Source organism: Gorilla gorilla, chromosome 16 (genome assembly GCF_029281585.2).
Source record: "Gorilla gorilla gorilla isolate KB3781 chromosome 16, NHGRI_mGorGor1-v2.1_pri, whole genome shotgun sequence".
Taxonomy (NCBI): domain Eukaryota; kingdom Metazoa; phylum Chordata; class Mammalia; order Primates; family Hominidae; genus Gorilla; species Gorilla gorilla.
In genome coordinates this window covers 45,284,540-45,297,461 of record NC_073240.2, presented here as the reverse complement: position 1 = coordinate 45,297,461, position 12,922 = coordinate 45,284,540, and the positions used below count along the sequence as shown (strand labels likewise).

Sequence of the window (12,922 nt, the reverse complement as noted above, 5' to 3'; positions counted from 1 at the left end):
CTAGATATTGACAAATGTCCCTTGGAGGAAAAAATCACCCCTAGTTGAAACCTACTGGACTAAGTGATGCAAGTCCCCTCTGAGCTCTTAAGTAGAATAATCTAGGAAGAAATTTGGTATATATTTCAATTAAATTAAGTCACAATTATTATTGCTTTAAGAAATGAGTTTATTTAGATGTTCAAAATGTTGATCCACATACATTTTTATGCTAAATAGCATAAAGGTGTATACTCTATCTTTACTTACTTTAATTCAAACCAAGATTCAAATTAGCACATTTTTATTTCACTTCATGTTACTAATAATACAAAGATAACAAATTAAGGCAAAAATTACTCAAAGTAGTTTTGTTTTGTTTTTGAGACAGAGTCTCACTCTGTCACCCAGGCTGGAGTGTAGTGGCACAATCTCAGCTTACTGCAACCTCTGCCTCCCGGGTTCCAGCGATTCTCAACCTTCAGCCACCTGAGTAGCTGAGATTACAGGCATGCGCCACCACGCCTGGCTAATTTTTTGTGTGTGATTTTAATAGAGACGGGGTTTTGCCATGTTGGCCAGGCTGGTCTCAAATTCCTGGCCTCAAATGATCCGCCGACCTCGGCCTCCCAAAATGTGAGGATTACAGGCATGAGCCACTGCACCCGGCCTCAAAGTAGAGTTTTAAAAATAGATAAGAAATGTGTCAGGTGAGATCTCTGCTTACACCTAAATAAAACAGTATCTAAATATTAACAAACCTCCATTTACTTGACTTTTCCGTCTTACTCGAGATATCTGTTTGTTAGGTTTTTCTCCTGCTCTTGGTGTTGACGTGATCAAATTGTTATCTATATCACGTTCAATTCTACTCCGTTTTGAAGGATTTTCTCTCTCTTCCTTAAGATATAAGAGAAAAAAAACACACTAAGCACAATCATTCTGCCTTATAGGTTACAATATTAAAATGAAAAAATATGGTATAATATACTTTCCTCTGCTTTTCATATCCAGGAAAAACAAAATGCAATTATAGGTAATATCAACACAGAAAAAATTTGACAGGGCTGTAAGAACATGAATGCAATTACAATATACAAATACAATTACAGCATCCCTACAATTCAGATCCCTTCCCCAAGGTCCATTAAGTTTTCCATGCTATCAAAATATTGAATTATAGAATGTGCTCTGAATCTTCAAAAGCTTTCCCTCATTTTTAGAACTGTCCTTAAGAACAGAGATCATTTCCTTAAGCAACTCAGGGTAGGAGAGGGAGCCCCACTGAATGTGCTGGCAAGTCACATATTGCCCAAAAATAGGGGGTGGGGATAAAGGTGGGGCCTGGCACTGCCATACCCGCACTGCCTACCTCAATTATTCAATTACCAGAATAAATAGTATAGAGTCTACCCCTTAACAAAGCTCTCTATTTGCTACCTTATATGGGGCAAGTCCCCATGACCAGTTTATACTATTCTTGCAGTACTAATGGACTAAAATAGTATACTTTCAGCCATTAGGATGATTTATGTTTTACTATTTATATAGTTTTCTAATTTGTAAATTTTTTTTTTTTTTTTTTGAGACAGAGTTTTTCCTCTGTTGCCCAGGCTGGGGTGCAGTGGTGTGATCTTGGCTCACTGCAACCTCAACCTCCTGAGTTCAGGTGATTTTCCTGCCTCAGCCTCCCGAGTAGCTGGGATTACAGGCGCCTGCCACCATGCCCAGCTAATTTTTGTATTTTTAGTAGAGACGAGGTTGGAATTACAGGCGTAAGCCACTGTGACCAGCCTCATTTGTAAATTTTTTCTAGAGTCATGCACATGAATGATTTTTTCTTTTTCTTTTTTTTGAGACAGAGTCTGACTCTGTCACCCAGGCTAGAGTGCAGTGGCACGATCATGCCTCACTGCAACCTCCGCCCGCCTCCTGGGTTCAAGCGATTCTCCTGCCTGAGCCTCCCGAGAAGCTGGGATTACAGGCACGCACCACCACGCCCAGCTAATTTTTGTATTCTTAGTAGAGACAGGGCATCACCATATTGGTCAGGCTGGTCTTGAACTCCCGACCTCGTGATTCGCCTGCCTCGGCCTCCCAAAGTGCTGGGATTACAGGCATGAGCCACAGCACCTAGCCACATGAGTGATTTTCTAGTATTACTGTAATACTGCCCTACATAATTCCTTGCTGTTTTAATGAGACTACCTGAAATCTTTTGGTAAGGATTAGATCTTCAAATTTATATATTATATATAATTGATACATATAATCAACATTCTCATCTCTACTTTTTTGTATTTAATGTTTTTACCCTACAGCAACTAATAAAATGCACTAACATACATTTTCTACAAGTTGGATATTGCTGCATTATTTCTGAAACAAAACTTGGCATTGTAAATGGTGAAAATTACAATAGCATACAATAATGCCTCAGTGATCCACAATAAAATCCTTCCAATTCTGACCATGTACTATTCTCCTGTATTTTAAAATGAGAATCGGGGAGCCTCCTATCACAAACATGGAATCTTCATTATCAAAAAATACAGGAGCTCTCTTTATAAAGTCTTTGAAGAACAGAAATAATACAGCAGTTTCAACTACATTAAGTCCTAGCCTCCCCCTGAAATGTCCTAGTACAGCTGCTATAACATACATACATACATTCATGAAAACCTTGCATTCTGCAACAATAAAAGTAACAAAACTTATGGAAAAAATGGGTCCAGAAGGGGAGAGAGGTATGTTGGGGCAGATTAGTTCATGCCCCTGTAACTTTGTAACCATAGCACTAACAAAAACAATGATTGGAGCTGGGCTTGGTGACACATGCCTGTAATCTCAGCTACTTGGGAGACTTAGGTGGGAGCCCAGGAGTTCAAGGCTGCAGGGAGCTATGACTGCACCACTGCACCCCAGCCTGGGCAACAAAGTGAGACCCTGTCTCTAAAACAACAACGACTGGGACCACCAGAGATAACTTGGACATCCCTACCCAGGTAAGGCAGCTAAGAGGGCTGGAATGCTACCTCAGGGGATAATAAAGGGTACTAAAAACAATGAAGTAGAAACAGGGGCTTATGGGAAAAGTGAAGCTTTAAGCTAGCAGGGCTGCTGTTAAGTTGGGCACAAAAGGAAATGCAAACTGCCACATGTGAAGAGCCCCTGCTAGACCAGGGTGTACCTCTCTGGAGAGAGAATATCTGCTGCAGATTATCAGTTTTAATTAAAAATAAAAATAGGCCGGGCGCTGTGGCTGAAGCCTGTAACCCCAGCACTTTGGGAGGCCGAGGCAGGCGGATCACCTGAGGTTGGGAGTTCGGGACCAGCCTGACCAACATAGAGAAATTCTGTCTCTACTAAAAATACAAAATTAGCCAGGCATGGTGGTGCATGTCTGTAATCCCAGCTACTTGGGAGGCTGAGGCAGAAGAATCGCTTGAACCCGGGAGGTGGAGGTTGTGGTGAGCTGAGATCATGCCATTGCACTTCAGCCTAGGCAACAAGAGTGAAACTCCATCTCAAAAAATAAAAATAAAAATACAGGTGAAAGGACTTGTGCCTATGTAGCAGCTGAACTGGAGGCTTTTTACTTTCCTGATGAAGAGAATATCAAATTCAACTCTAATTATTCAGTTTGTTGTCTGGTTTAGAAGAAAATCATCTACAAACCCCTCCCCCCTACTATGTTATTGATACTACTCCCCTGTTTACCAATAGTGAGTAAGCTAAATAATATTATTGTAGGGGCACCACATATTGTTGCAGAACAGACTATAAGGCGGTCACTTTAGAACACACTCAAATACTTCTGGTTACATGTCTAAAACGGGAGAGGAAGCTATTAAGGTCAAGACTAAAATTCTGCAGTCATTGACAGTAAAATCGTACTCTTCAGAATAATTCATTGAAATGCCTAATGATCCAATCCTTTTATTTCCCCCCAGTAGAGACAGGGTCTTGCTATGTTGTCCAGACTGGTCTTGAACTCCCAGCCCCAAGCAATCCTCCTGCCTCAGCCTCCCAAAGTGTTGGGATTACAGGCATGAGCCATGGTGCCCAGCCTGATGATCCAATTCTGAAAGACAATTTGTCACCCAATCCTAGTCTTCTGTGAACATTCAACCGTAAAATTTGGGTATACTTTGAACATGGTAGGATTTTTTAGAAGAGGAAGACGAACTAGGAAAGACAGTTTCTACCATTACTATATAAGCTGTTTCACTAAATACAATAATCCTACAATGTCTTCTCTAAAATCTGTATTTTTCTTTTTTCTTTTTTTCATGGAGGCAGGGTCTCTGTCGCCCATACTGGAGTGTAGTAGCACAATCACGGCTCACTACAGCCTCAAACTCGTAAGCTCAAGCATTCTTCCTGCCTCAGCCTCCCAAGCAGCTAGGAATACAGACACATAACATCATGCCCTGTTAATGTTTTTATTTTTTGTAGAGACAGGGTCTCGCTATGTTGCCCAGGCTGGTCTCAAACTCCTAGCCTCAAGCTATCCTTCCACCTCAGTGCAAAATTTGTATTTTTGAAAGTTGTCTCTAAGATAGGTAATTAAGGGGAAAATCATGGGAAGGTGTTCTTAAATATATGAATCCCCATGTAAATACAGAGAACTGAAAAGGCAAGAAAAACCCATGGGCAACATTTACAACGGAACCAGAAGACAAGGTATCCCCCACACTCAAAAATGCAAGCAGATGAGAACAAACCAACAGGCACAATAACTAAATGTCCATATATACCAGTGCAAAGGAAAACAGAAATAAGCAACAAGTGAGGTGGCACACCTGAGAAAAGAAGCCCCAAATACCTAACAGGTAGGTAGTCACTGGAAACCACGGCAGGCCAATTTGAGAATAGCAAATGAAATAAGGGGGAGGGGAGTTGGGGAGTTGCTGTCCAATCCAATAGCATAGGGGGTCTATGGCTAGAATTGAAATGACAGGAACAGTCTGCTCCTATGAACTCTTGAAACTGACCAACTATGGCCCCCTTCTAGGACAAGTTTCCATACTTAGGAGGAAGTATTGGGAGTGGAATCAAATGTGAGTAGGGCAGGCAGAGAGAGAAAAGAAAGAGAAATTCCAAATAAACACATGGTAGAAATAAAAGACAAAACTCAAAAAGCATCATCAATATTTAAAAACACTACATAAAAACAAAATTTGTTCAAAGAGATACCCTGAACTACATAACTTTCTGAAAATTCAGAAAAACTAATTTCACATAAAAATGAGCAAGAAAGTATAGATATCAAATCCCACACAAAACTACTATAATGAAACACACGTGGAGCAGAACAATACCTCTATAGATAAAGAACACATGTCAGAAAAAGATGCATAGGGAAAAGATAAAAATTATAATCTTCTATTTCAAAATCAGACAAAATAAGAAAATATGAGGCTGGTGTGGAGGCTCACGTCTGTAATTCTAGCACTTTGGGAGGTCGAGGCAGGAGCCTCACTTGAGGCCAGGAGTTTGAGATCAGCTTGGGCAACACAGCAAGATCCCATTTCTACACAAAAATTTAAAAATTAGCCAATCATGGTGGCATGTGCCTATAGTCCCTGCAACTCAAAGAGGCTGAGGCAAGAGGATCACCTGAGCACAGGAGTTTGAGACTGCAGTGAGCCATGATCATGCCACTGCAACCTGGGCAACAGAGCAAGATCCTGTCTCAAAAAAAAAAAAAAAAAGGAAAGAAAATATGAGACATACAGCAGAGGAAGAAAAACTCAGAAACTAAGAAACAGAACAAAAAAATTTTTACAAATCATTTCAGAAATAAAGACTATACTACAAGGGGCCTGAGAGAGTAAACAAAAGATTATACCTTATAAGAAAGAGGGTAAAATGAACAATTTTGTTTTTTTGAGAGCCAGGGTTTCACTAAGTTGCCCAAACTGCTCTCAAATTCCCAGGTTCAAGCAATCCTCCTGCTTCAGCCTCCTGAACAGCCAGGACTATAGCTGTTGGCCACCACACCCGGCAAGGGAGAAAACTTGTTTTTTGTTTTTTGTTTTTTTTTAAAGAAATGAAGACAGACATAAAAACAAATGAAGAAAATGTAAAAGCCAGGAGTGGCATGTCAATTCAAGACACGTTTTATTATTTTTTATTTGTTTTTGAGACAGGCTAGACAGCCGTCACCCAGGCTGAAGTGCAGTCAGTGGCTCCGCCTCCTGGGTTCAAGCAATTCTGCCTCAGCCTCCCAAGTAGCTGGGATTACAGGCGCCTGCCACCACGCCCAGCTAATTTTTGTATTATTAGTAGAGACGGGGTTTCACCATGTTGGTCAGGCTGGTGTTGAACTCCTGACCTGAAGTGATCTGCCTGCCTTGGCCTCCCAAAGTGCTGGGATTACAGGCCTGAGCCACCAAGCCCCAGCTCAATCCAAGACATGTTCTAATTTAGCAACTTAAAAAAAATTATATTATCAAACATTTGACAGAAACGCTTTTCATGTTGGAAGAAAATAGAATAACATTTAAAATAACCAAGAAAAAATGTGAGTTAAGGATTTTATATCCAGCAAAACAGATTTTCAAGCATATAGGGCACTGTTATCAACATGCAAAAGCTCAGAATATGCTTCTCATGAGTCTTTTTTTTTTTTTGAGACAGAGTCTTGCTCTTCTCGCCCAGGCTGAAGTGCAGTGGTGCAATCTAGCTCACTGCAACCTCCACCTCCCGGGTTCAAGCAATTTTCCTGCCTCAGCCTCCCGAGAAGCTGGGATTACATGTGCCTGCCACCACACTGAGGAAATTTTTGTATTTTCTTTTTTAGTAGAGACGGTTTCACCATATTGGCCAGGCTGGTCTCAAACTCCTGACCTCAGGTGATCTGCTCGCCTCAGCCTCCCAAAAGTGCTGGGATAACAGGCGTCAGCCACCATGCTCAGCCCCACCAATCTTTTCCAAGGAATTCACTACAAAAATGAGCTTCAGACAATGATGCTAAGACTAAGCATAAACATCAAGCACATCAAACAGATGGAGAACCTGTAGAACTAAGCCAAATTTGAATAAAGGATAGCATGTAATGAGTATGTGCTCAAAAAATGTAGACATAAAACTAAGAAAATTGGTGAGAAACACATACTAAATAAAGTTCTGCAGGCATCAGATAAATAGTACCAGATAAAATCCTAAATGCGTTGGGTGAATAACATAATGGAAAATATGTGAATACATATAAAAGATCTTTGTGTTAAGTTTTTTTGTTTGTTTTTTTTTTTTGAGACTACGTTTCGCTCTTGCTGCCCAGGCTGGAGTGCAATGGCACGATCTTGGCTCACCACAACCTCTGCCTCCCAGGTTCAAGTGATTCTCCTGCCTCAGCCTCCCAAGTAGCTGGGATTACAGGCATACGCCACCATGCCCAGCTAATTTTTTGTATTTTTAGTAGAGACAGGGTTTCTCCATGTTGGTCAGGCTGGTCTCGAACTCCCAACTTCAGGTGATCTGCCCACCTTGGCCTCCCAAAGTGGTGGGATTACAGGCATGAGCCACCGTGCCTGGCAAGTACTTTTTTTTTTTTTTTTAAAGACAGGGTCTTGCCCTGTCACCAAGGCTGGAGTGCAATGGCACGATCTTAGCTAACTGCAGCCCCGACCTCCCAGGCTCAAGTCATCCTTCCACCTCAGCCTCCCAAGTAGCTGGGACTACAGGCACACACCAAGTCCAGCAAATTGAAAACAAAATTTTTTTGTAGAGACGGGGTTTTGCTATGTTGTCCAGGCTGGTCTGGAACTCCTAAGATCAAGGGATCCACCCACCTTGGCCTCCCAAAGTGCTGGGATCACAGGTATGAGCCACTGCGCCTGGCCCCCTTTTCTCCCCTTTTTATTAAAGACAGGGTCTTGCTCTGTCACTCAGGCTAGAGTGCAGTGGCACAATCTCACCTCACTGCAGCCTTTGTCTCCTGGGATCAAGTGATCCTCCCACCTCAGCCTCTGAAGTAGCTGGGACTACAGGTGTGCAGCACCACGCTCGACTAATTTGTTTTTAAAAGTTTTTGAAAAGACGAGGTCTTACTATGTTGCACAGGTTGGTCTCGAAATCCTGGGCTCAAGCGATCCTTTCACCACAGCCTTCCAAAGTCCTAGGATTAAAGGCATAAGCCATGGTGCCCAACCTTGTGTTGTGCACTTCTACTGTGCTCTTACTAATTATCTAGTTATACCTGCTATAATTTCTGTAACTTCATTATGATTTAGTAAATTATTATTTTGCAATTTCAAAATTTTTCTATATAAAGTAATGCATCACATAACAACTGGGATATGTTTTGAGAAAAGCATCTTTAGCAATTCCATCACTGTACAATCATACAGCGTATTTACACAAACCAAGATGATATTGTCTACCGCACACCTATCACTCCTAGGCAACCCACCTGTTCAGCAAACTACTATACTGAATACTGTAGGCAATTATAACAAAATGTTAAGTACTCATGTACCTAAACACAGAAAAAAGTACAGTAAAAATATGGTATTATAACCTTATTGGACCATAAGGTGGTCCATGCTGACCTAAACATCATTACCTGGCACCTGACTGTATATATATATTTATGGGAAAACACAGCAAGAGTACTCTTCTGCTTTTGCTTTGCAATAATATATTCATTTAAAATACATTTACTTCTAAATTTTAAGTTTTACATAAAAGTTATTTCGGAATTTAGTAATATTTTAAAACAAAATTTGTGGCCGGGTGCAGTGGCTTGCGACTGTAATCCCAGCACTTTGGGAGGTCGGGGCGGGCGGATCACGAGGTCAGGAGATCGAGACCATCCTGGCTAACAGTGAAACCCCATCTCTACTAAAAAATACAAAAAATTAGCCAGCGTGGTGGTGGGCGCCTGTAGTCCCAGCTATTCAGGAGGCTGAGGCAGGAGAATGGCATGAACCCGGGAGGTGGAGCTGGCAGTGAGCCGAGATCGTACCACTGCACTCCAGCCTGGGCGACAGAGCGAAGACTCCATCTCAAAATTTAAAAAAATGTAACTTTTTAATACTTAATAATGAATCATTAGGTTACAACAGGGAGGTAAGAAGAGCTGTGATTTCAATCCATTGGTGCACTGCTGAAAAATAAGAAACTGACATATCAGGATTCTCTGACTCACAAAGCAGTAAATCTATTCCAGAGACTCTTGATGTAATTGTCAATAGCAAATGAAAGCATGATATAGCAAATGAAAGCATGATAAAGATATCTTCCCTTTGACTGCATAAGGTTGTCTTACTACATCTTACGTAATAGAACACACTTAAATAGATGAGACATATTTAAATGGTGACAATTTAGTATACTGTCATTTGAGAATGAGTTTTTTAAAAAGGAATTTAATACTTTAAATATATACATAATGAGTTCTTTAAAAGCAAAAAGTGGTTACAGTTTTCAAACTAAAAATGAAAAAGCGTCTGAAGAATCTTTTTTTTTTTTTTTTTTTTTGAGACGAAGTCTTGTTCTGTTGTCCAGGCTGGAGTGCAGTGGCATGATCTCAGCTCACTGCAAACTCCACCTCCCACGTTCAAGCAATTCTCCTGCCTCAGCCTCCCGAGTAGCTGGGATTACAGGTGCCCACCACCACACCCAGCTAATTTTTGTATTTTTAGTAGAGACGGGGTTTCACCATATTGGTCAGACTGGTTTCGAACTCCTGACCTCAGGTGATCCACCTGCCTCGGCCTCCCAGAGTGCTGGGATTATAGGCGTGAGCCACCGCGCCCGGCCTGAAGAATCTTAAAGTTATCACACTGCATTGGTTGAAAAGGGGTAAACAATATCAGAGAGATAAATCTTTGCATAGTAGATAGTGCTGAAAGTCTGCTAGATAAAAAGTCAGTAAAAGAAGCATGCCCTCCCACTTTCCAATGCTAAGTTAAATCACTGAATGAAAGATTTATCTGCTAACATAAAAAAAGAAGTTAATATCTAGTATGTAGAGAATTGTACTTCTGTGCCTTATTAATGTGGCCGGACTTGGTATTTTGCCTACATGTATTTATTTGATACCAGCACCAACTAATTAGCAAAGAGTTTTGTTACTGTGAATGCATGGTAACAAACACAAGTGGTGAATCCATTTATTTATTTATTGTCTTTCAGTCCATTCTAGAACAACTTGTGTTAACATTTATGCTAGTTATGCAAGAGCAACGGTGTATATAGTAACTGGCACCTTAAGACAAATCAAGGCACTGAAACCCAACAGTCATTGTATTCTTTTCTTTTGAGATGGAGTCACCCAGGCTAGAGCGCAATGGAGTGATTTTGGCTCACTGCAAACTCTGCCTCCCGAGTTCAAGCAATTCTCCTGCCTCAGCCTCCCGAGTAGCTGGGATGACAGGCATGTGCCACCATGCCCAGTTAATTTTTATATTTTTAGTAGAGATGGAGTTTCACTATGTTGGCCAGGCTGGTCTCGAACTCTTGACCTCAGGTGATCCGCCTGCCTCAGCCTCCCAAAGTGCTGGAATTACAGGCGTGAGCCACCAAGCCCGGCCCATTGCATTCTTTATTGCCACGTTTAGCAAGTTGGGAGAGCCAGTTCCTCTCAAGAAAGTTCTTTCTTCTTTTTTAAAACAAAGACGACACAGTCTCACTTTGTTACCCAAGCTGGAGTGCAGTGGTGTGATCTCCACTCACTGCAACCTCCGCCTCCTGGGTTCAAGCGATCTCCCGCCTCAGCCTCCTGAGTAGAAGGGACTACAGGCGTGTACCACCATGCCCAGCTAATTTCTTATATTTTAGTAGAAATAGGGTTTCACCATGTTGCCCAAGCTGGTCTTGAACTCCTGAGCTCAGGCAATCCACCCTCTGCCCTCCTCGGCCTCCTAAAGTGCTAGGATTACAGGCGTTACAGGCGTGAGCTACCGCACCTGGCCCCAAGAAAGTTCTTGATGAAGCTGTAAAACTAACTGTTAAATCTCGGCCTTTATATATGAGTCTTAACATTCTGTGGGTGGTGGCTCACTCCTGTAATCCCTGCACTTTGGGAAGGTGAGGCAGGTAGACTGCCTGAGCCCAGAAGTTGGAGACCAGCCTGGGCAACACGGCGAAACCCCATCTCTTATAAAATATAAAAATTAGCCCGGTGTGGTGATGCAAACCTGTAGTCCCAGCTAGCTGAGGCGTAAGGATCACCTGAGCCTCAGAAATGGAAGTTAAAACAATGCAGGTTAAAAACAATACGATACTCTACCCCTGTAGAAAGACTAAAGTTAAAAAGACTGACAATATCAAATACTGGTAAGAATGTGAGCAAGGGAAACTGCTTGAAATTGTTAAATGGAATGTTAGACGGTGAAATAGCTGGGCACTTTCTCAAAAGTTAAAAAGTATCTTCAACAAATGGTGCTGGGACTTAATGAAAATGAACATGCAAAATAATGAAGATGACTTCTTACCTCACACCATCTATAAAAATTAACTCAAATGTATCAAAGAGCTAAAAGTATAAAACTCATATAAGAAAATCTAGGGATACGGCTGGGCGCAGTGGCTCACGCCTGTAATCCCAGCACTTTGGGAGGCCGGGGCGGGTGGATCACAAGGTCAGGAGATCGAGACCATCCTGACTAACATGGTGAAACCCCGTCTCTACTAAAAATACAAAAAATTAGCTGGGCGTGGTGGCGGGCGCCTGTAGTCCCAGCTAATAGGGAGGCTGAGGCAGGAGAATGGCGTGAACCCGGGAGGTGGAGCTTGCAGTGAGCTGAGATCGTGCCACTGCACTCCAGCCTGGGCGATAGAGCGAGATTACATCTCAAAAAAAAAAGAAAATCTAGGGATAAATCTCTGTCACCCTGATTTTGCCAATAGTTTCTTGGATATACCAAAAGCACAAGCAACAAAATAAAAAATAAACAAAGTGGACTTCATCAAAATGTAAAAGTTCTGTGTTTCAGAAAGGGTCCACAGAATAGAAGAAGATATTTGCCTATCTCTGAAAAGGGACTTGTATCTAGATTATATCAAGAACTCATGGCTGGGTGTGGTGGCTCACACCTGTGATCCCAGCACTTTGGGAGGCCAAGGTGGGACGATCTCTTAAGCCCAGGAGTTTGATACCAGCCTGGGCAACATAGTGAAACCCTGTCTCTACAAAAAATACAAAAATTAGGCCTGGCGCGGTGACTCAAGCCTGTAATCCCAGCACTTTGGAAGGCCAAGGCAGGCGGATCACCTGAGGTCAGGAATTCAAAACCGGCCTGGGCCGGTGAAACCCTGTCTCCATTAAAAATAAAAAAAAAATTAGTTGGACTTGGTGGCATGTGCCTGTAATCCCAGGTACTCAGGGGGCTGAGTCAGGGGAATCGCTTGAACACAGGAGGTAGAAGTTGCAGTGAATGGAGACTGCGCCACTGCACTCCAGCGGGTGACAAAGTGAGACTCTGTCTCCAAAAAGTGGGGAAAGAAATTAGCTGGGCATAGTGGCACATGCCTGTAGTCTCAGCTCCTCAGGAGGCTGAGGTGAAGGATCACTTGAGCCCAGGAAGCAGAGGTTGCAATGAACCGAGATCATGCCAAAAAAAAAAAAAAAAAAAAAAAACCACCTCTTACAATTCAATAATAAAAATAATACAATTAAAATACCAGACATTTCTCTAAAGAAAATGTAAATGGCCAAGAAGCACATAAAAAAGATGCTCCATACCATCAGTTATTAGGGAAATGCAAATCAAAACTATGACATACTGCTTCACACTCACTAGGATGGCTATAATAAAAAAGACAGACAATTACAAGTGTTGACTGTCCTCAAGACAACTGGAATCCTCATATTTTGCTAGTGGAACTGTAAAATGGTGCAAACACTTTGGAAAACAGTCTGGCAGTTCCTTAAAAAGCTAAACACAAAGTTATCATATAACCCAGCAATTCAAGCTCTTACCCAAGACAA

The 12,922-nt window shown here is 41.7% G+C and overlaps 1 protein-coding gene across 5 annotated transcripts in view; it reads right to left on the bottom strand.

Annotated features, from left to right (window-relative positions):
• CTDSPL2 (CTD small phosphatase like 2) overlaps positions 1-12,922 on the bottom strand; it is a 99,134-nt gene that overhangs the window by 41,807 nt on the left and 44,405 nt on the right. For all 5 annotated transcript variants that reach the window (XM_031002524.3, XM_031002525.3, XM_055363587.2 and 2 more), the window contains exon 3: positions 741-879. In XM_031002524.3, the coding sequence (XP_030858384.1) occupies positions 741-879 (139 nt within the window). The remainder of the gene's footprint in view (positions 1-740; positions 880-12,922) is intronic.